The sequence below is a fragment of the Schistocerca serialis genome, chromosome 1 (assembly GCF_023864345.2).
Source record: "Schistocerca serialis cubense isolate TAMUIC-IGC-003099 chromosome 1, iqSchSeri2.2, whole genome shotgun sequence".
In the NCBI taxonomy this organism is placed as follows: domain Eukaryota; kingdom Metazoa; phylum Arthropoda; class Insecta; order Orthoptera; family Acrididae; genus Schistocerca; species Schistocerca serialis.
In genome coordinates, this window is record NC_064638.1 from 767,976,769 (window position 1) to 767,997,782 (window position 21,014).

General features: G+C 38.2%; 1 protein-coding gene across 4 annotated transcripts in view; it reads left to right on the forward strand.

Moving 5' to 3' along the window:
- Positions 1 to 1,031: 1,031 nt before the first annotated feature.
- Positions 1,032 to 21,014, forward strand: part of LOC126482528 (uncharacterized) — a 95,040-nt gene continuing 75,057 nt past the window's right edge. The window contains exons 1-4 of one of the 4 annotated variants that reach the window (XM_050106541.1): positions 1,032 to 1,251; positions 1,336 to 1,454; positions 4,167 to 4,262; positions 15,899 to 16,021. In XM_050106541.1, the coding sequence (XP_049962498.1) occupies positions 1,358 to 1,454; positions 4,167 to 4,262; positions 15,899 to 16,021 (316 nt within the window). In that variant the 5' untranslated portion in view covers positions 1,032 to 1,251; positions 1,336 to 1,357. Of the gene's footprint in view, positions 1,455 to 4,166; positions 4,263 to 15,898; positions 16,022 to 21,014 lie in introns of all 4 variants that reach the window. The other 3 variants (XM_050106539.1, XM_050106540.1, XM_050106542.1) reach the window with 3 other exon arrangements.

The window sequence follows — 21,014 nt, forward strand, 5'->3', positions numbered from 1 at the left end:
ATCATAGGCGGCCGCTGCCGCGGCCGCATTCCAAGAAAAAACTCCCAACCTAACCTCAAGTGGGCTACGCTACAGATCAATATGTTCATCAAATTGCTTCATATTACGTATACATGTTCATTAGTGTCAAATCAATATTTTCGAATCATAGGCGGCCGCTGCCGCGGCCGCATTCCAAAAAAAAACTCCCAACCTAACCTCGTATTCAGGGCTACGCTACAGATCAATGTGTAGGTCCCTTACGTCAGCAATGTACAGCAATGAGCATTAAATTAACCATTAACTCACTAATAGAAATTCCGCTTCAAATCCAACACCTGAGCAACAGAAAACTGACCCCACCACACGAAACAAACGAAACAAACGAAAACCATGAACACACCACCAGAGAGCACGACAAACAAAAACAAGACATCTACAAACACGCCACAATCGCAAATCAAACTCCGCGCCGTAATGACGTCACACACCACAACACGCTTACGTCACGGGTCAAAGCCGACGGGTAAGATCGGACGCTTCTGTTGACCCTAAACTAGTGTTAGTGGGTACATTATGAAAAAAAATTCGTCCAAATCTGAGGGGTCATGGTTCAAATCATGTAGTACAATTGGTTGATATGGCATGGAATGACCCAATAGCATTTTCTACGGGTTTAATCCGGCACTGCATTATCCAGACACTGCATCATTTTCTCCGAAATTGTAGGGCAGTCTTTAACAGTATCTATATCTAGACAGATTTAATCGAACGCATTTAATTCAAGTCTTGCACACACAATTCCACAGCTGCTTCGCACCTGTAGCACATAACTCCACACACTGTCCTTTGGACAAAACAACCTGAGTTACACTATTTTTGCATTACTATATATTGTCTAACACATCTAATCACTTTCTCGCGACATATAAGACATTTCGTTGGCATCAAATCGCGTTATTTACCGCGCGATTAGCAACTTGGACCATGGTCTTGCGGATTAACAAGATCTTGTAAACACGCCGCCATCTTTCCTTATCGGTGGCATTGACGTGTTTACATGCTAAGTAAACGTCACTAGAGATAGCCAATCAGAGTCGTAGAAGGGATGGCAAACAGACCGCTGTATATTTAATTGACATGTGGTTGCTATGACAGTTTCGTGTACCGTTTTACCGGTGTGGAGGAGGTGGTGACAGTGCCATCATTGTTATTTATTGTAACGGTGCATATTGTGAACGGGAATTGTGGGAGTCATATTGTTTTCTGATGGTACTGTCTGAGGAGCCCCGCTGATCTAGCTTCTTGTTATTGTCGGTGTTTCGTTTCGGCGACAGTCTCCCTTTCCTTAAAAAGATTTTTTTCATATCAACAGAATATGGATGCAGGCAAGACACTTGAAGGCGTGGGAAAGGTTGGCTTCGTGGGAGCCGGGAATATGGCACAAGCTATCGGAGGAGCACTCCTGCGGACTGGTAATTTTATTCAGCAGTCACTTTTAAGCTATAGAATCAGTTAGCATAATATTCAGTTGGTTATGCTTTAGTCTACTGTTTAGAAAATTAAGCACCTTTATTGTGCCTGTCACAATATTTACATGACACCTTCCGCAATTTTGTGTCTACAATTTGAGGATAGCAAACATAGATTGTGCTTACTGAGAACTAGGTAGAAAAATGTTATCGTATACATACATAAAGGATTTCTGTAAAACTGTCATCTAGACCACGCTACAACAATAGAGGGACAACCTCTTACAAGCACGTTTTGTCGGTTCATCACATTGTCACCCAAGGGAGATTTCTAGTAGTGCTTGTTCCCATATCCATGAAAGATTCCTTTGGAAAACGAACCATAATGTGAAAACGACAAGATGGTTTTAGAGGCAGTTGAATGGGAAAATTAGTACCCATTTCTACAAATCACAGACCATGAGGATAAAATCAGAGAGATTAGAGCCCACACAGAAGCATACCGACAATCCTCCTTTCCACGAACAATACGAGACTGGAATAGAAGGGAGAACTGATAGAGGTACTCAGGGTACCCTCCGCCACACGCTGTCAGGTGGCTTGCAGAGTATAGATGTAGATGTAATCTGTTTGATATGTGAGTCTACTAATGAAATTGGTAAACGCTGAGGCTCTGTACCTTAGGCATACAGTGACTACTGTTGTGCACCCTATATGCCATCTAAAATTTTTGTTATTTAATCCTGTTTACAGATTCTCATGGAAAGAAATACAGTTACGCAGCATTTTGAAATATGTTTATCTCATATGCCCAAAAGTCCTGTTTGAGAATGACATGTTTCTGATGTGTCTGCCATTTTCTTCCACATAACGTTACACACTTTATTTCAGAACATTTTCAGAAAAAAACTGATTAAGTGTAGCCTGACGTCTAGGTTATGTTGGAAGATGATGATTTGGTAGAGAACTGGCGAAGCCTAGTATGTGAATCCCAGATAAAGGGTGTGATAAGTTTATTTTTGTGCTATATTTAAATGCACTTTTCTTCATAAAAACTAAAACTGCAGTGTAAATTCATATAACATGTCTTGGATAACAGACAACTTGATAAATTTTGGCTAACTGTTCTGTTCATATTACACGGATTTTTAATTTTTCCTTTTTATGGAAAGCTGATCGCATCTTCTGAAATAATTAATAATACATAAATGTTTAGTATGAAGTAGATGACAAGAGCAGAAGCTTAGAAATTTCAGAACTGGAGCACTGAGTTTTTAAAGTTGTTTTTTTTTTTTCATGCATGTATATGAAGCGGTCTAGAGGTAATGCCCGTAGTTATGTGAGTAGATTAACAAACGTCAAAATATATTATTAGTATGTTTAACTCCACATAGTTTACATCCCTGAAGGCTCTCTCATTGTGAGCGATTGAAACCAAAATGCAGCACACCACTATAAAGAAGAAAGCTCTGAGAATCAGCCAAGTTTTTGTGATTCACAGATAAAGGGTTTTGGCAACAAATGAGCACTAAACTTGTAATAGGCTAAGCTATTTTGTTTTAATCACAGTCATATGTAAACAACTCGGAGAAATCTGCTGGAAGTTTTTTGACAGTTGAACCTTGTGAAATAATAGTATTCATAAACATTTTTGGCAATTTCCTGTGTACCAGTTCATTGCTAACTGCTCGTGGATGTCCACTTATGTCACCATCATAAGCATTTGTCCTTCCACTCCTGAACAAATGACACGATCGATGCATCGTACCCTTGTGTGTTATATTCAATGCCTGTGTGGCACAAATTCAAAAGGAATGTCAATAACTATGATTTTTTTTTTTGCAACTAAAAAGTATATTATATAAAGTATTCTGCATTTGAGTGGTTACTAAGTTGTAATACTCAGTTTGAGTGGATTTCACTGTGCTGCATCTGTGGACATACTGAGTCTCAGTAGCGGCTGTTTTCTTATCTTACTACTTCCAGTGCTTCAAGAAAACGAAGTTTACTTTGTGAAAAACCCTCTTATTATTTTATGGGAACAGTTATTGATGTGTAATTTTTTGCAAGTTAGTGGCATAAAATGACGTAGCAAACATACTGGAAGGGAAAAGGCTAGATTAAGGGAAGCAGATTTTCACTGGCTTTCTCCAATAACACAAAATACTCCACCCACATGGCTTGTGTAGCATAAGTTTGATCAAAATAACGACAACTTGCGGAAAGGCATGTCAGTATGTAGCCACAGAGAAATGCACCTTGAAGGGAGTCATCATTCTGTGTCTACTACAATCCTGACATGCGGAGAGTACTGAAGAGTATACTGTACTTCTATTTCTTTTCTTTTTCTTTCTCTCTTTTTTTTTTTCCTGTACAAATGTGACTTGACAATAGGAGATTTTTTGCTATCATACTATGCATGGTATTGGGTGTTTAAGCAAAGTAAGCTAACTGCAACTTAAACATTATACGTCAGTTACGAAATGAAGCTAGACTTGCTCCTTTTTTCCCCCTCATGTACAAAAGAAGAAATTATTGGCCCGAAAGTTGGTGGACATATGTATCAGTTGCATTGTACAGCTGTTGGACTTGAATTAATTTTCAGTTCCAGGTTATTCATAAAATTCATTCTTTTTTGTTTTCATTGTGTGTACTGTGTTCTTAGTATCCTTTTTATTTTTATGTGATAAAATGTTATTAAAATTTTTTTTGCAGGTCTATTGAAAGCAAGCAACATCTATGTATCGTCCCCCTCAAATACAAACAAAGGACCTTGGATTCAATTTGGGACGCACACTACAACAGAAAATGGTACTAAACTATAGAAACTTTTTGTTATAAGTGTTAAAAGTATGAATGATAATTGTTTCAGTCATCAGTTCTGAGAGTGATTTCATGAAGTTCTCCATTCCTGTCATGTATCAGATATTGTTTACACATCAGTAGCTGGTGCATCACATATTATCTATCTCTCCCGTATCCTCAAATTCAGTCTTGTCTCTGTGATTCTTTCCTTCCACCATCCCCCTAACTACTGTTCTTTGCTAAACCTGATGATGTAATATGTGTCCTACCATTCTCTCTCTGTGATTAGTTATATTTGTGTGTTTTAAGTTTTTGTCATTGTTTCTTTGTAAAACAGCTTCATTCTGTCCTCGTTAAAACCCACTGATGTTTAGCAGTCTCCCGTAATACCACATTTCAAACAATTTGAATTTCTTTCTTTCTCATTGACTATGTTCCATAGAATTATTTGCTGAAGGAGATAATAAGAAAAAGTTCATTAGTGTAGCAATTAACTTCATTCAACCATTGAGTATGTGCAACAAATGCAGTATCATACATTTAGTACTGTTACCAGTTACAGAGAACAAATTTGTTTCATTTAAAATTTTGGTATAGGCAAACATCTGCAATTAAAAGTTTGTTAAGTTACAAGCAAAATTTTAAACATTTAGAAACCTTCAAACAAATAGCACAGAAATATGCAAATTTTGCATCTGAAAGTGTTAATATGATGATTATATTTGTTACTGCGTATTTAGAATTTGCGTGTAGTAATGAACTTTCCAAAGTTTCTCTGTTGACTTTGTGAGAAACTTAGATAAAAAGTTTTATGTTTTTTGCAATGTATTTTATCTTTTGTCATTTTGGTTGCAAAAAGGAAAACCAGGGATGGAATAACAAAAGTGATACTAGAACCATAAGTCGCGAACAATGTGAATATAAGTAGGACTACATTTCAAACCATGTGTCATCAGATGGTAAAGAAATTATGCAGCCTGTAACAGTGTCAAACCACTTTCTAAGTTTAAATTTTTGTATGTGAATTATTGACAAAATAGGAAAGCACACAGTGGAACAGGTACAAAGTAGAAAAACAAATAAGAATTTGAATGACAATGGAAATTGCATCATACCAAATGATTAACAAGTTCAGAATTCTGTAAAATGAAAATGAGATCAACAGAGACAAAAAGACAATTATTTGAGGAAATGCACTAAAAAGATGTTTTAGGTATGGAAAAACTAAAAGGAAAAGACAATCTCATTTGGAACAAGGCAACTCTTCAAAAGATGTTGAGAACTTACAGTGAACTGTAAATGGAGGATGAGAGACCATGAGAAGTGACATAAAAATATTTAGACATGTCTCAGATAGGCAGTGACACTAGAGTGATAATTTTTAAGAGAAATAACTTAAGAATATGAAAAATCCCACTGATATTGTTTGGGTGCACACAGATTTCATCAGTTATTGTGGCAGACGCCACAGAAACTAACAATAGACAGGAAATCATACATGCTTTTCAGGATTTTACCAAGTGTACATGAAATACAATTTAACTACATGCATTTTGCTTGCAACGTCATACTGTTTGCCTTTCCCAGGGATAAATTTCAAAGATGATTTGAAGCACTTATTACTGAAAGTAGGCCTAAAATTATGACAAGACTTAAAATGTGTATTTAAAGCATCAAAAAGAAAGTAATACAAATTAACAGTGGCCATAGATCCTGCTGATGAACTCTTATATGTATGATATGTGAAGACAATTGGATGGACAGGGACAGAAATAAATAGAAGAGCACATGTGGCCTGGAGTGCTTTTAGTTGGCTGAAATGCTCTTCTGGTGTCGGTGGCTCTTCCACATTGTGCTGATGTTGACATTTCATTTCTGTTGGTCGTAGCCAATTGGGTGATAGTATATGGTAGCTAGTGAGAATGGCTGAATTTAATGACTTGTTTTGGAGGAAAGTATTAATTGATTTCCTATGTTTTCAACGTGGAGAGTGAGAGATTGACGATTATTGATGTGGCTATTATAGGTTGAGGTTGTTTACTGGTTTTGTATTTTTTTGTTTGTAGTATTGTTTGTTTCTTGTGATATAGCACGATTTCTTGGTATACTGTTTAATATTACAATGTTCTAGTTTTGTTGTGAGTTGGCAAAGCCAACATATGTGACTGGAGGAAAATTGACTGTGGAGACACAGTGATCTGTAGCCTAGCCTGAGGTCTAGGTTGGGTTGAAATGTTTGGTTGCGAAGTGGCAAAGCCAGTGAATGTGAGCATATGAAAACTGGTTGTGGTGATGCAGTGATTTGCAGCATAGCTTGATGAGTGAGTGTTTCTAAACCTTGTGGGGTACTCTCAGAAAGTCTTGATTTCCAAGGTGGTGGTTAGGCAAGCACCTAAGATTAAAGTTTAACTGTACAAAGTATTTGTTTATACAACAGCATTCTGCACAGCATATTGCATTATGCTGCTATAGAATTTCATACACTCAACATGATGAAGACATTTATCAATGCTGTTTTGTCATTGGTTTTGCCATCTTGTCTGTTTACCCAACTTATGATTCATCATGTCCACTTTCTATCGTTCAATGCACAAACAGTTACCAACTGCAGCTTGCACCAGAAAAGCCACTGAGATTGTAAGTGCAACTTCGCCCTTTAGGTAAACTAAACAGGGTTTTCAAAACTGTTTCAATGTATCTGAAAAGGGAATTTTTGCAGTTACTGTATATTGTCAATTTTAACTTATGGTAAGGAAACAAACTTTGAATGCGAAAACCGTTCAGAAACTGAGCGTTGCTCAGTGAGCCATGAAGAGATGAATATTGTGAGTTGCTGGGAAAGTCACAAAAAAGAAAAGAGAGAAAAAAAAACCACACAAATGGGTCTGGAAACATGCTGGAGTGGAAAATGTGATTATGAGTGCAGGTGGGTAGGACATGTAAGCAAGCTGTAGGATGATACAGAATCGGAGAGGAAAGTAATATGTGGAAAACACTGATAAGGAGAAGGGACAGGATGATAGGACATCTGCTAAGACATGAGGGAATGACTTCCATGGTACTAGAGGGAGCTGTAGAGGGCAAAAACTGCAGAGGAAGACGGAGATTGGAATACGTCAAGCAAATAATTGAGGACGTAGGTTGCAAGTGCTACTCTGAGATGAAGAGGTTAGCACAGGAAAGGAATTCGTGGCGGGCCGCATCAAACCAGTCAGTAGACTGATGACAAAAAAAAAAAAAAAAAAAAGATGATATGAGGAACAAGGAAGTTCTTAACTGGATTCCAAGATGGAAAGGAAAGATTGAAACAAGAATCTGATGGAATGTGAATAAATAACATTAGACTATGTGGAGGAGCAAAACTGATGTGTATAACTGAAGGCCATAATACTTGTATTATTATTATTATTTCTTTACTTTCTCAGACGTTAAGTCTGGTTAAAAATGGAAAGTGACGCGGACCTTGATCAAGCGTCACTTCCTTTTAACTGTATGGTATGTGTTATATTGCATTTAGGAACTTTCGGGTTATTGAACATGTATCAATAATTACAGATTTCTGTAGTTGTATATATAAGTTTGGATGCAGCTGTATTGCATTGATGTACTGGTGGATATTGTGTGGTATGACTCCTGTAGTTGATAGTATAATTGGTATAATGTCAACTTTATCCTGATGCCACATGTCCTTGACTTCCTCAGCCAGTTGGATGTATTTTTCAATTTTTTCTCCTGTTTTCTTTGTATATTTGTTGTGTTGGGTATGGATATTTCGATTAGTTGTGTTAATTTCTTCTTTTTATTGGTGAGTATGATGTCAGGTTTGTTATGTGGTGTTGTTTTATCTGTTATAATGGTTCTGTTCCAGTATAATTTGTATTCATCGTTCTCCAGTACATTTTGTGGTGCATACTTGTATGTGGGAACATGTTGTTTTATAAGTTTATGTTGTAAGGCAAGCTGTTGATGTATTATTTTTGCTACATTGTCATGTCTTCTGGGGTATTCTGTATTTGCTAGTATTGTACATCCACTTGTGATGTGATCTACTGTTTCTATTTGTTGTTTGCAAAGTCTGCATTTATCTGTTGTGGTATTGGGATCCTTAATAATATGCTTGCTGTAATATCTGGTGTTTATTGTTTGATCCTGTATTGCAATCATGAATCCTTCCGTCTCACTGTATATATTGCCTTTTCTTAGCCATGTGTTGGATGCGTCTTGATCGATGTGTGGCTGTGTTAGATGATACGGGTGCTTGCCATGTAGTGTTTTCTTTTTCCAATTTACTTTCTTCGTATCTGTTGACGTTATGTGATCTAAAGGGTTGTGGAAGTGGTTATGAAATTGCAGTGGTGTAGCCGATGTATTTATATGAGTGATTGCTTTGTGTATTTTGCTAGTTTCTGCTAGTTCTAGAAAGAATTTTCTTAAATTGTCTACCTGTCCATAATGTAGGTTTTTTATGTCGATAAATCCCCTTCCTCCTTCCTTTCTGCTTAATGTGAATCTTTCTGTTGCTGAATGTATGTGATGTATTCTATATTTGTGGCATTGTGAGCGTGTAAGTGTATTGAGTGCTTCTAGGTCTGTGTTACTCCATTTCACTACTCCAAATGAGTATGTCAATATTGGTATAGCATAAGTATTTATAGCTTTTGTCTTGTTTCTTGCTGTCAATTCTCTTTTCAGTATTTTTGTTAGTCTTTGTCTATATTTTTCTTTTAGTTCTTCTTTAATATTTGTATTATCTATTCCTATTTTTTGTCTGTATCCTAGATATTTATAGGCATCTGTTTTTTCCATCGCTTCTATGCAGTCGCTGTGGTTATCCAATATGTAATCTTCTTGTTTAGTGTGTTTTCCCTTGACTATGCTATTTTTCTTACATTTGTCTGTTCCAAAAGCCATATTTATATCATTGCCGAATACTTCTCTTATCTTTAGTAATTGGTTGAGTTGTTGATTTGTTGCTGCCAGTAGTTTTAGATCATCCTTGTATAGCAGATGTGTGATTTTGTGTGGGTATGTTGCAGTAATATTGTATCCATAATTTGTATTATTTAGCATGTTGGATAGTGGGTTCAGAGCAAGGCAGAACCAGAAAGGACTGAATGAGTCTCCTTGGTATATTCCACACTTAATCTGTATTGGCTGTGATGTGATATTATTTGAATTTGTTTGGATATTAAGTGTGGTTTTCCAATTTTTCATTACTATGTTTAGGAACTGTATCAATTTAGGATCTACTTTGTATATTTCCAATATTTGTAGTAACCATGAGTGGGGTACACTATCAAAAGCTTTTTGGTAATCAATGTATGCATAGTGTAGCGACCTTTGTTTAGTTTTAGCTTGATATGTCACCTCTGCATCTATTATCAGTTGCTCTTTACATCCTCGTGCTCCTTTGCAACAGCCCTCTTGTTCTTCATTTATAATTTTGTTCTGTGTTGTATGTGTCATTAATTTCTGTGTAATGACTGAAGTTAATATTTTGTATATTGTTGGTAGGCATGTTATGGGGCAATATTTAGCTGGGTTTGCTGTGTCTGCTTGATCTTTAGGTTTCAGATAAGTTATTCCATGTGTAAGTGTATCAGGGAATATGTATGGGTCTGCAATGTAACTGTTAAATAATTTAGTTAGATGTGAATGTGTTGAGGTGAATTTCTTTAGCCAGAAATTTGCTATTTTATCTTTTCCAGGGGCTTTCCAATTGTGAGTAGAATTAATTGCTTGGGTGACTTCATGTTGCAAAATTATCACTTCGGGCATTTGTGGTATCATCTTGTACGTATCTGTTTCTGCTTGTATCCACCGTGCATGCCAGTTATGTTGTACCAGGTTTGACCATATGTTGCTCCAGAAGTGTTCCATGTCTGTTATGTTTGGTGGATTGTCTATTTTAATGTGTGTGTTATCTATTGTCTGGTAAAATTTCTTTTGGTTTGTGTTGAATGTTTGGTTTTGTTTCCTTCTATTTTCACTTTTTTTGTATCTTCTAAGTCGTTTGGCCAATGCTTGTAATTTCTGCTTCTTTTCATCTAATTGCTCTATCACTTCTTGTTGTGAGATTTTACCTAACCTTTTTCGTTTTTTTCTGACATTTCATTTCTTATGAATTGTGTTAGCTGTCCGATGTCTTTTCCCAGTTTTTCTATTCTGATCTGTAGCCTGTGTTGCCATGCTGGTTTTGTGGGTTTCTTCTGTGTGTTGGTTGGTTCTGATCTCTGCCTAGTGTGTATATTTAGTGTAGTGAGTGCTCCTATATAAACCAGTAGTTGTAACTCTTCCATAGTTGTTTTCATTTATTTTGTTGTGTATGATTGTGTTGATAGTTTTTATTGTTGTTTCGACTTGTGGGTTATTTGGCAGTCTATGCAAGAATGGTCTAATGTCTGTATTTGTGTCTTTGTATTCTATATATGTCAGCTGAAATTTTTCTTCTATATCTAACATGTGTGTCACTTCGTGTTCTATTTGTGCTTGTCCTGGTGGCTGTCTTAAGATTTCGTTTTCCTCTGACTGTTTAATTGATGCGTGTTGTTCTCTGTTTGTTTGCTCTGGGAGTCCATTACTGTATTTTCTTCTTCTTCTGATTGCACATTATTTTGTTCCAGTATTTGTTGTACTTGTTGTTTGATGTTTTCTGATTCTGACTGGGGTATCCTGTTATTTTTGATTATTACACGGATCTGATCAGCTAGTCATTGTTCTGTTAAAAATTTTAATTCTGGGTATCTGGTAATAAATGTTGTGTATACTTGTGATCTGTATCCAGTTGTGTTGGTTCCTAGGTTTGTTGCTTGGTAATAACAGAACATGAGGTGTCGATTAACTTCATCGGACCATCTCATCCTCTGTCTTTGTTTTTCTTCTAGGGTGGTTGCAGGAAGCATATCCTGCAAAACACCTCTATTTGGATTTGAATCATTTTCCAGCAGTGTCGTTACCATTGTGGGTGGGCATAGGGTTCAAGCGTCGTCCCCGACCATGACGGCGCTTGTCCGAGGCTTCTTTAGTTCTGTCCTGAACCAACTAATCACACTAAAAGGGGGGTTAGCCCTATTAGTGGTTTGTTCTTTTCGTCGCCTTTTACGACTGGCAGAACATACCGGAGGCCTATTCTTTTCCCGGGCCTCCACGGGATGATGATGATGATTATTATTATTGTTATTATTATTATTAATTAACTCCACGGGATTATTATTATTATTATTATTATTATTGTTATTATTTATTAACTTGCTTATTTTGAAACACTATTGACAATGTGATGATCATTTAAAAAGGGTTATTAGTATGGTCTCAGAGAACTTCAACTATTCTGCAGGTGTTGAGTAACAAGTTTTGTACAGTTGCTGACAAAGGAATGTATGCATTCTTGTGTTCTGTAAACTTTTTCACTGTTTGCTTTGGTTTAATGTGATGTTCAGTATTACCACAGGATCGATGTGATAAATTTATGTTTCCACTTTTCATTTGCTGGGTATTTGGCCATCTTATTGCAGGTGGTTTACACATTGTGTGTGCTGGGAACAGAAATGGCTAGGTGGAAGACAATTTCCTCAGCTTTGTTGTTCATCTGTATATTAGTTCGGTTGAAAATGGTTGTTTTATGAGTTACACAGCAGGAAATTATGAATCTTGTATTTCATGAAACTGTGAGAGGACCGTATGTATTGTTTTGAGGCTGGTGCCCCTATTTATGGTATATTATTTTGGCTACCTCGTGCATTTTCAAAATAGAAGTGCACCAGAGTTTTACATGTATATGTAATGTCATATGGTTTCGCTATACTTCCTACAGCTATCTCCTGTTCCTATCCCATTTAGGATACGCATATGATGTAACTTAAGTCATTATTAGAAATCTTTTTCTTTCTGCATGCCTGAGATTGCATGTTTCCCACGCAGGTCTTTTCTAATCCATATTACCATCTTAATGTAAAGTTTTTCATCTTTAGACCCTGCTACTGTTCCACATGTTTCTGGCAGATGGAGCAGTACGTAATGTATTCCAGTTGATTCCTGGAATGAGAAAATCCTGCTCCAGTGCCAATGTTGCTTCCCATGCAGCTGTTGGCTTCCTGGCCCCTTTCTCATCTGGGATGCTGTTGCTGGTTTAGCTTGATGGATGACCTTTGACAGAATTCCCTGTGTTTTCCTCTGGATTGCTTCCAGAGTTATCCAGTTACAGTTGTGAGAAGTTTAGACTTCTAAAGTGAGCCAGTCAGGAAGATATATTTTGTGACAGGTTTCTGTGGTGTTATGCCGTAGTTGTCCTCTTTGGAGCATGCCTAAATACTTGAAGAGCAGATGTGGAAAAACATCTAAATGTCAAGAGAATAAAAAAATGTAACTCTTTTGCGTATAGTTTGGTTGTATCCAAAAAATTGAGATGAGGTTAAGACACACAGAATTTTGCTGCTGCCCATCTCATCACTGCAAAAAAATCAGACAAATTAGAAAATAAATAAATTACTGAGTAACAGGGAACTGGTTCTGAGTACCATTAATACAGAGGCACTAAATTTTATTTGTGGTAACACAAGGACAGTAATATGGCAGTGATTCTGCAACTAGTATAACTGTTGTAACAGCAACCATATCACGTTTATTTTACATTTTTTACAAAAGAATAACAAAATTAAATTCACGGGGCAAGAAAGGTCCGTCAGTATTGACTTATGTTTCGTACACCACTTCATTCTTGGGGTCAGATGTTGTGAAGTTTACTGTAAAACTCCTTGTGCTGTTGAAGAAGAAATGGCAACATTGTCAACATGTTGTTGTTTTCTAATGAATAAACCTGGCTGGTCTCTCAGATAAAGTACAGCATGGCATATGTCAGCCATAGTTTTTCCTCTTTTGAATGTGTTGATATTTTTTCATTCTTCTGTTTCAGAATAAGAATGTTTAGTAACTATTGGAACAATGGAAAGTCCAGGTAGGTCTGTTAATCACCGTAAAGATGACATGTTGAGTTATGAGCAGGCACAACGAAGAGACAGTTACACATTAAGCCTGGCTGGAGATAAGCACTCGTGCATGTGTGAGACGTGTGCTTGCACGCATGTGGCTCTCTCTCTCTCTCTCTCTCTCTCTCTCTCTCTCTCTCTCTCTGTGTGTGTGTGTGTGTGTGTGTGTGTGTGTGTGTGTGTGTGTGTGTGTGTGTGTGTTTCCTTTTCTGAAGAAGGCTCTGGCTGAAAGCTTAATGTGTAACAGTCTTTTTGTTGTGCCCATCTTCAACTCAGCATGTCATCTTTATGGTGAATAGCAATCTGTCTTCTGTTTGATAGGTATTTGAGATGGATGCATATGAGGCACTTTGATCATACTGCATTTGGAGATCTTACGCGCGTACATTGGCAACAATGTTTCAGCAGTATCTCTAACATCTGATAAGTCAGCTGTATGCTTTGGAATTACTTAGGATGGATTCACAGCTCTAGTTGACTTAACAGCCAATTGTAAATCTTGTGGAACAAAGACGTTGATATGTGGTTCTTGCAAGTCCGAGCCAAATGACGTGCTTGTGTTACAGAAAATATTTTTACTACTGTTGAGATATATGCTTTGTCATCCCTGATGAGCTTTAAACTATCCTCTTGAAATTTTTGCCTCTTAAGCCTAATTTCCTTCAGTATTGTAGTTTTGTTCCTGCCTTTTATACGTAGATGTGTCCTCCAACACTTCATTATGGATAAGAGTGTGATGATGGTTGAACAGTTCTTATTATAAATCCTTAGGACTGCTAAATCCATGTATATGCCATGGAAACTAAAGCTTTTTCGTAATCTAGGTAGGCCATTAAAATTAATTTTTTATCTGCTGCTGGCTCTATTATGACAATCTTTGATGACTTGCTCTTTGCAACCATAAGATTACTGTATACAGCCCCTCTTCTGCCAGTTCTTTGATTTGCTTCAGGTATCTATACATCATCTTGCTTGTACTTGATGCATTGCATATGATAAGGTTGTTGATGCCATTGTCAAAGTCACCTCTTACGTACTGGTGTGATTTCCTCTTTCTCGCATGTGTTTTGTTCTTGCCTCCTCGTTTTTACTCCAGGCATAGTTTACATCATGTCCACATGGAACAGCAAAAGCAGCATTATTACTGTCATCACCATTATCGTTTATTTTGTTAGCTGACCATCTGAGAGCCACAGTAAGCTTAAAATCCTCATGACAAATGTTCTCATTTATTGTTTATTTGTCGAAGCCAGATGTTTTGCATCAACACATTGTAGCACAGCACTTATCTAACAATTTTGCACTGATTGCAGTTCCTCATATCAGAAGTCCCAAATGTCACTATAGCTTTCTGAGGATGTTTCTATCTTGTATGCCTTCTGGTTGTGTGCCCATTTCCTCTAGATCATTTTTAATGTTAATGCACTAAAATATTCTTATGTTTGGGCTAAAATCAAAGATATTGAAGATGCATTTAATTCCTTTGAGTGGTCATGACAATGATCCCGTGTTTTAGGGTGCTAACCGGCAAGGACATCTTTGCTTTATCCATTTGGAGTTACTTATTCTTCATATAAGGCTGTAAAACCAAATCCATATTTTGTTTAGATTTATTATGTAGATCCCATTTTTATAATTTGGACACAGTATATTATGTTAAGATATTTCTCTACAATTGGTGAGGTAAACCAGTGTGGCTTACTTGAGAGCACCTTGTAGCTGTCAAATTTTTTATACCTTACCACTGTCCTCACGACATCTGTAAACCTATTTTGATCTTTTTGCCATTAGAATGTAGAGTGCTACAGAGCTGATCAATTTGTTTCCTTTGGTATCCTGCCAGAATGAATGAGGAAGCAACTATTTACAAAGATCACATACATTTTCTTTCCAGAAGTTTCTGAATTCAGAATACAGCTTAAACAACAGATTATGTGTATTGTTAACAGCCCCCTTAACCCAAACTGTGTGGAATATTCATCTGATGTTGTATATTAATGACTTTTATATTAAGTAATTAGAAGAAAAGAAGAAAACAAAAACCTGAAATGAAGGAGCAAATCTGTAGGATAAAACACCGAGAAGAACCGTGTGTGTGTTTGTGTGTGTGTGTGTGTGTGTGTGTGTGTGTGTGTGTGTGTGTGTGTGTGTAGGGGTCTTAGATAGTGATTGATATTTATTCCCAGCTTCTTTAAAGAATTCACTAGAACAGATTTTAATTCAACTTCTAAAGCACAAAAATTGAAATTCACCCACACTTGTAGGTGTCTGTAGCCAGGATATTATGTATGGGCACAGTAAATAGATATTATTACCTCTGGAGTTGTAAATGATCAGTGTAAGACTGAGAGTTAGATTTAGATTGTATGAAAACTTTGAAAGTTGTAAATGTTCACAAACTAACCCGACATTTGACTTGAACAGTTTGTTTATTTTTAGGGGAACCCCTTAGAAATTCAGTTTTGACTGTTTCTTTTTGATATCAGTACAGTATAAAAGTGATGAAGTTTTGGTATTGTTTCGTAAGTGTGTTGCTTCTGTATTTTGTTAAGCTGACACATTTTATACTTTGTAACAAAGATTTATATTAGCTTCAGGGTCTTTCACAAAATGTGCAGAACAGTTTGAAGCAACTGTATAATGATCATTGTGCTTCAGTGAAACGACGCAGATTTCTTCATTGCTTGTGTTCAAATGGGGTTTCTGCTGCACACCAAGACACAGATGAAGATCTGGAAGAGGGATATGAAGAGGATTCACCAGTATCACATTTCAGTCATGGTTAGAATGTTGTGATTTTTGCTTTGTCATGTTCTGAACTGTCCTGAAGGGAAAATTTATAAGTGTCAGTTTTTCATTTTTCATCATTATTTAAGTAATTATACTTTTCACAGTAACTACAGTTTTATAAGTTGGGATTCCTCCAGAGAAAGTGGCTGCATAGCTTAAAAAAGGTGTGTGTGTGTGTGTGTGTGTGTGTGTGTGTGTGTGTGTAAGAGAGAGAGAGAGAGAGAGAGAGAGAGAGAGAGAGAGAGAGAGAGAGACAGCACAGATTTCTTCATTGCTTGTGTTCAAGTGGGATTTCTGCTGCACACAAAACACGTTTTTGTGTGAATTAAGCTTGAAATTTGGTGGCTAGTCAAATCTGGTGATCGTGGATTTTTCAGTAACAGAGGTGCCATCTGTGAAAATGGGTAGTTTTTGAATCTGGTATCAGCTAATACCCTACTAACTCAAGTTGTTATGAAGTTATTTATGGATGGAATATTTTTTTCAGGATGAAAAGAAGTCTACCATAGATAAACAATATGTATTTTAATTTTAAAAACTGTGTTAAGAGAACTTTCATTAACAGCCAGAGAAGACATTTTTGTTACTTTTTGGTTATGTTACATAGAAAAAAGATAAGCCCTAAAATTGATAACAGTGAGATAAAATTTCTTCTAAGCCCGTATGGAATGGGTTGATAAAGAAGATTAACATTTCCTTGTACAGACAGATAAGTAACTAGGATCAACTCTCAGTGCTGAATTATCTGAAAGCCTAATCTTTAAGGGAATTTCAATAGAACAGTAAATTTTGCAGTCATGACGTGTTACGATATCTAAGGAATGTTAAGCCACATGATCTTTAGGCAACTAATATTTAAGCTCAGAAGTAGATGAAGTTTTGGAATTAAGTTAAATTTTAGTGCCCTTGGTTGGGAGCTTAAAGTTGTCTGTGGTGTGTGATAAAATAGATCAATGCTCAACTGTAGGAGCTAATTCCAGGTATGACTGTATAGCAGTGAGTGAAAGACAAATTCTGAAGCTGTAACAGTTTTAAGAAAGACTGATTATCTTGCTTTAGCAGTGACAGTTCTTTATCACTGCATTTACATTGTATTCCTCTGTTTTCCCTTTATTTCTTGATCATATAGCCTTACGTACTCAGTTGGTAATTCTTGGCCTGTATCTGATGCAAAAGCTGTAATATTAAGAATGAGACCAGAATGAGATTTTCCCTCTGCAGCGGAGTGTGCGCTGATATGAAACTTCCTGGCAGATTAAAACTGTGTGCCCGACTGAGACTCGAACTCGGGACCTTGGCCTTTCGCGGGCAAGTGCTCTACCATCTGAGCTACCGAAGTATGACTCGCGCCCGGTACTCACAGCTTTACTTCTGCCAGTACCTTGTCTCCTACCTTCCAAACTTTACAGAAGCTTTCCTGTGAAACTTGCAGAACTAGTACTCCTGAAAGAAAGGATATTGCGGAGACATGGCTTAGCCACAGCCTGGGGGATGTTTCCAGAGTGAAAATCTCATTCTGGAAACATCCCCCAGGCTGTGGCTAAGCCATGTCTCCGCAATATCCTTTCTTTCAGGAGTGCTAGTTCTGCAAGTTTCGCAGGAGAGCTTCTGTAAAGTTTGGAAGGTAGGAGACGAGGTACTGGCAGAAGGAAAGCTGTGAGTACCGGGCGTGAGTCATACTTCGGTAGCTCAGATGGTAGAGCACTTGCCCGCGAGAGGCAAAGGTCCCGAGTTCGAGTCTCGGTCGGGCACACAGTTTTAATCTGCCAGGAAGTTTCATATCAGTGCACACTCCGCTGCAGAGTGAAAATCTCATTCTGGAAACATGCCCCAGGCTGTGGCTAAGCCATGTCTCCACAATATCCTTTCTTTCAGGAGTGCTAGTTCTGCAAGTTTCGCAGGAGAGCTTCTGTAAAGTTTGGAAGGTAGGAGACGAGGTACTGGCAGAAGTAAAGCTGTGAGTACCGGGTGTGAGTCATACTTCGGTAGCTCAGATGGTAGAGCACTTGTTCGCGAAAGGCAAAGGTCCCGAGTTCGAGTCTCGGTCGGGCACACAGGTTTAATCTGCCAGGAAGTGTAATATTAAAGTCAGGGCAACCTCATTTTCCATTTTTGGTACCGTGTAGATCTGGCAGATGAGGGGAAAGACAAGTGCTCAGTATGTTGCTCTCATGTAAATTGTTTTATTTTTTTGAAGTAGTCTAGTCACTCCTATGTATGAGATTACATTTTGCTTTACTCTGTGGGCATGAAGGGAGAGGTTAGGAAGAGGGAATGCTATAAATCAGAGAATATGTTAATTAGACAAAAGTTTTGAAATATTTGAAAAGAAGATGAAAACAATGATAGTATGGTGTCAAATATGGATGTAAGCATAAAAAACACCATGTATATTTTTGAAACTTAACTGTGTTCTGCGAATAGTGTGAATGGGTGCAGTAAAAGTATAATGAGCTGTAAAAGATGAAATAGAAAGGTGAAACCACAACATGGGATCTGGTGAAGCAGTCTGGGTTGCTGACCACTACATAGTCACCCAGTTACAACAGGCTGGTGGCCTGGCCATCAGGATGTCGAATATGGGTGACCTCAGGAGTGGGTAACTGTGTGTCTGCGGCAGCTGCAAAGTCAGATAATGCTCTTGGAAGCATTTATTGGAAGCATTTATTGATGGAGTGCCAGGCCCCGATGTGTGGTGAATGGCCCCACTGGGATGGTTCCAGTTAGACACCTGAGGGCATCTGGCTAGTGGGTGCTAACAGTCCTATGACTGGATCCAGTAGTAGGTGCAGCTTGCAGAGGCTGCCAGCTGGTGTGGAGAGTGCATCAGAGCTGAGGCTGGAGTAAGTCACGATCATAGTTGAAGTGTAGCACGATGCCAGAGGTAGACGTGTTGGAGGCCCAGTATGATGTAACAGGTCTAACTTCAAGTAATGAGAGACAAGTCTCCAGTGCAGTGATCTTTGGCTTGGCTGGATAACCAGATATATTTGTCCACTTGGTGGTGTTGGACTGGAAAGCCCCACTCTTTGCCATGTACTCCTGAAAAGCGCTGTCCCAGGTGTTGGAGTGGAGCACCCTGGCCCATTATAAGGCAGCCTGCAAGTGCAGTATGCTGATGTAGTAGAATTACATTACCTGCCACAGGAATTACGTAACTGGCAGCTCTCTTGTCCAGCTGCCATGGTCCGCTTGAGCCAGTGCCATAATTCCTCCCCCCCCCCCCCCCCCCCCCCCCTCCCTTGGGATGAATTCGTTCCTCCAAATTCTGGACTGCTACTGAACTGGTGAATGTACTAAAGTTAAATGATTCTGTTGTATTTACAGCTCTACTCACCCACACTTAATCGGTACAGGTTGTTCTCTATTCCTCTTATTCAGTCGGAACTCACAGCATAGTCTCTTTTGGTGCAAATCACTCGGATGACACCTGGTGGTCGAGCCATTGGGTTGACAGCTAATGGATTGGGAGATCAGCAGGGCAGTTAGTTCTCCAGTGAACTGGAGATAGGCAGTGCAAATGACATCCTAGGTTAAGAATATTCCAGAGGACGAGGTTCCCATTACCGTGGCCTTATACTGGTACCCACTGCAATGCTGTTGAATATTGTGTAATGACTGTTCTGGGCTAATGTGTGCATTGTGTGCTGCTGTTAGCCTTAACACTATCATAATAAATTCCTTCAAAAAAGCTATCATTCAGGTATGTTAGGTTTTTTGCTGGTAAGATTTAAAAAGGATCGTGGGCTGATATGGCAGAGAATATGTAAATTCAAAAAGTATAGTCCTTCGTATTGCCATGGGAAGCTGTATAAAGTTGGTCCCCAGGTGTCTCATTGGATTTTGTTCAGCAGTAACCAGTGTCCTGTGGTTGTAACTGTTCTGCCCCCTTTGTGCACCCTTGCTTGTAGCTAGTAGTGATAAACAGGGTATACCCAATGTGCTCCTACTTTTTAAAAGTATGCTTTGGTTACAAGGATGCCTCACGGCATGCCTTGGCATCAGCACTCCCCCCACCCCCCCACCCCCCTCCCCTTCCCCAACCCCCCCAAAGTTTCATTGCATGTGTGCCCCTGTCAGTTTGGACTACCATGGAAGGACACACCATTGCCTGCTCCCTCACCGACTGATGGAGCTTCTCTGCTGTCATCAATCCATACAAGTGTCTAGCCAACACACAATTAAACAAACTTTCCCTCCTTCCCTCCATAACAGTTCATTTCTCGATCAGCTTTATAAAGACTCCTGTTTCCTGTGCATTTGCTGCTTCCAAAACTAAAAATGTGGCCACAGCTGTGTCCATGCAGTCGGAAAATGTGCTACTTTACTCACACTATATTCATAAAAGAAACAAACACGATCTCCTGCCATCTGAAGTTTGTTGCTAAGCAAAAACAAACCCTCAATTACTACACTAACAAGACACAAGAATCAATTGTCCACCTAACTGTTCACATACTGCTGGACTGAAATCCAATCAGTCTCAAAATTAGTTCTGTACCTGTCATGTGTCAACAGTGTCTGAATGTCAGTCAGCAACCATATAGTGATATAGCCACCACAGTGCTCCATGAATTTGTGTTATCCTGAAGGAAAATACATATACTTATAAATAAAAAAACAAAAACCCTCATTTTTCACTTCACATATTCTCACTACCATGGTACATGACGTGCACCTAATAAAATCCCCAAAATTTTTAATACAGTATCCGTTCAATGGCTGCAGAAGTGCAGCAGCACCAATAGCACAATATCATATCTGATCAATGACATTATCAAGAGCAGGGGAACTTCACTCTTTCTCGTCTCTTCTTTACATTGACCTGACTCTGAGTCTTAATGTGTGGGGAAGCGGCTTTATCAAGTGTTGTTCTGTTTTTCCTTTCTTACCTCCTCCTCCCTTTCTTTGGAACTGGTGCTGGTAATGCTGGCAAAGCTTCTGGTGCGCCCTGAAAGAATCAGCTATGCACAACATGGACGAT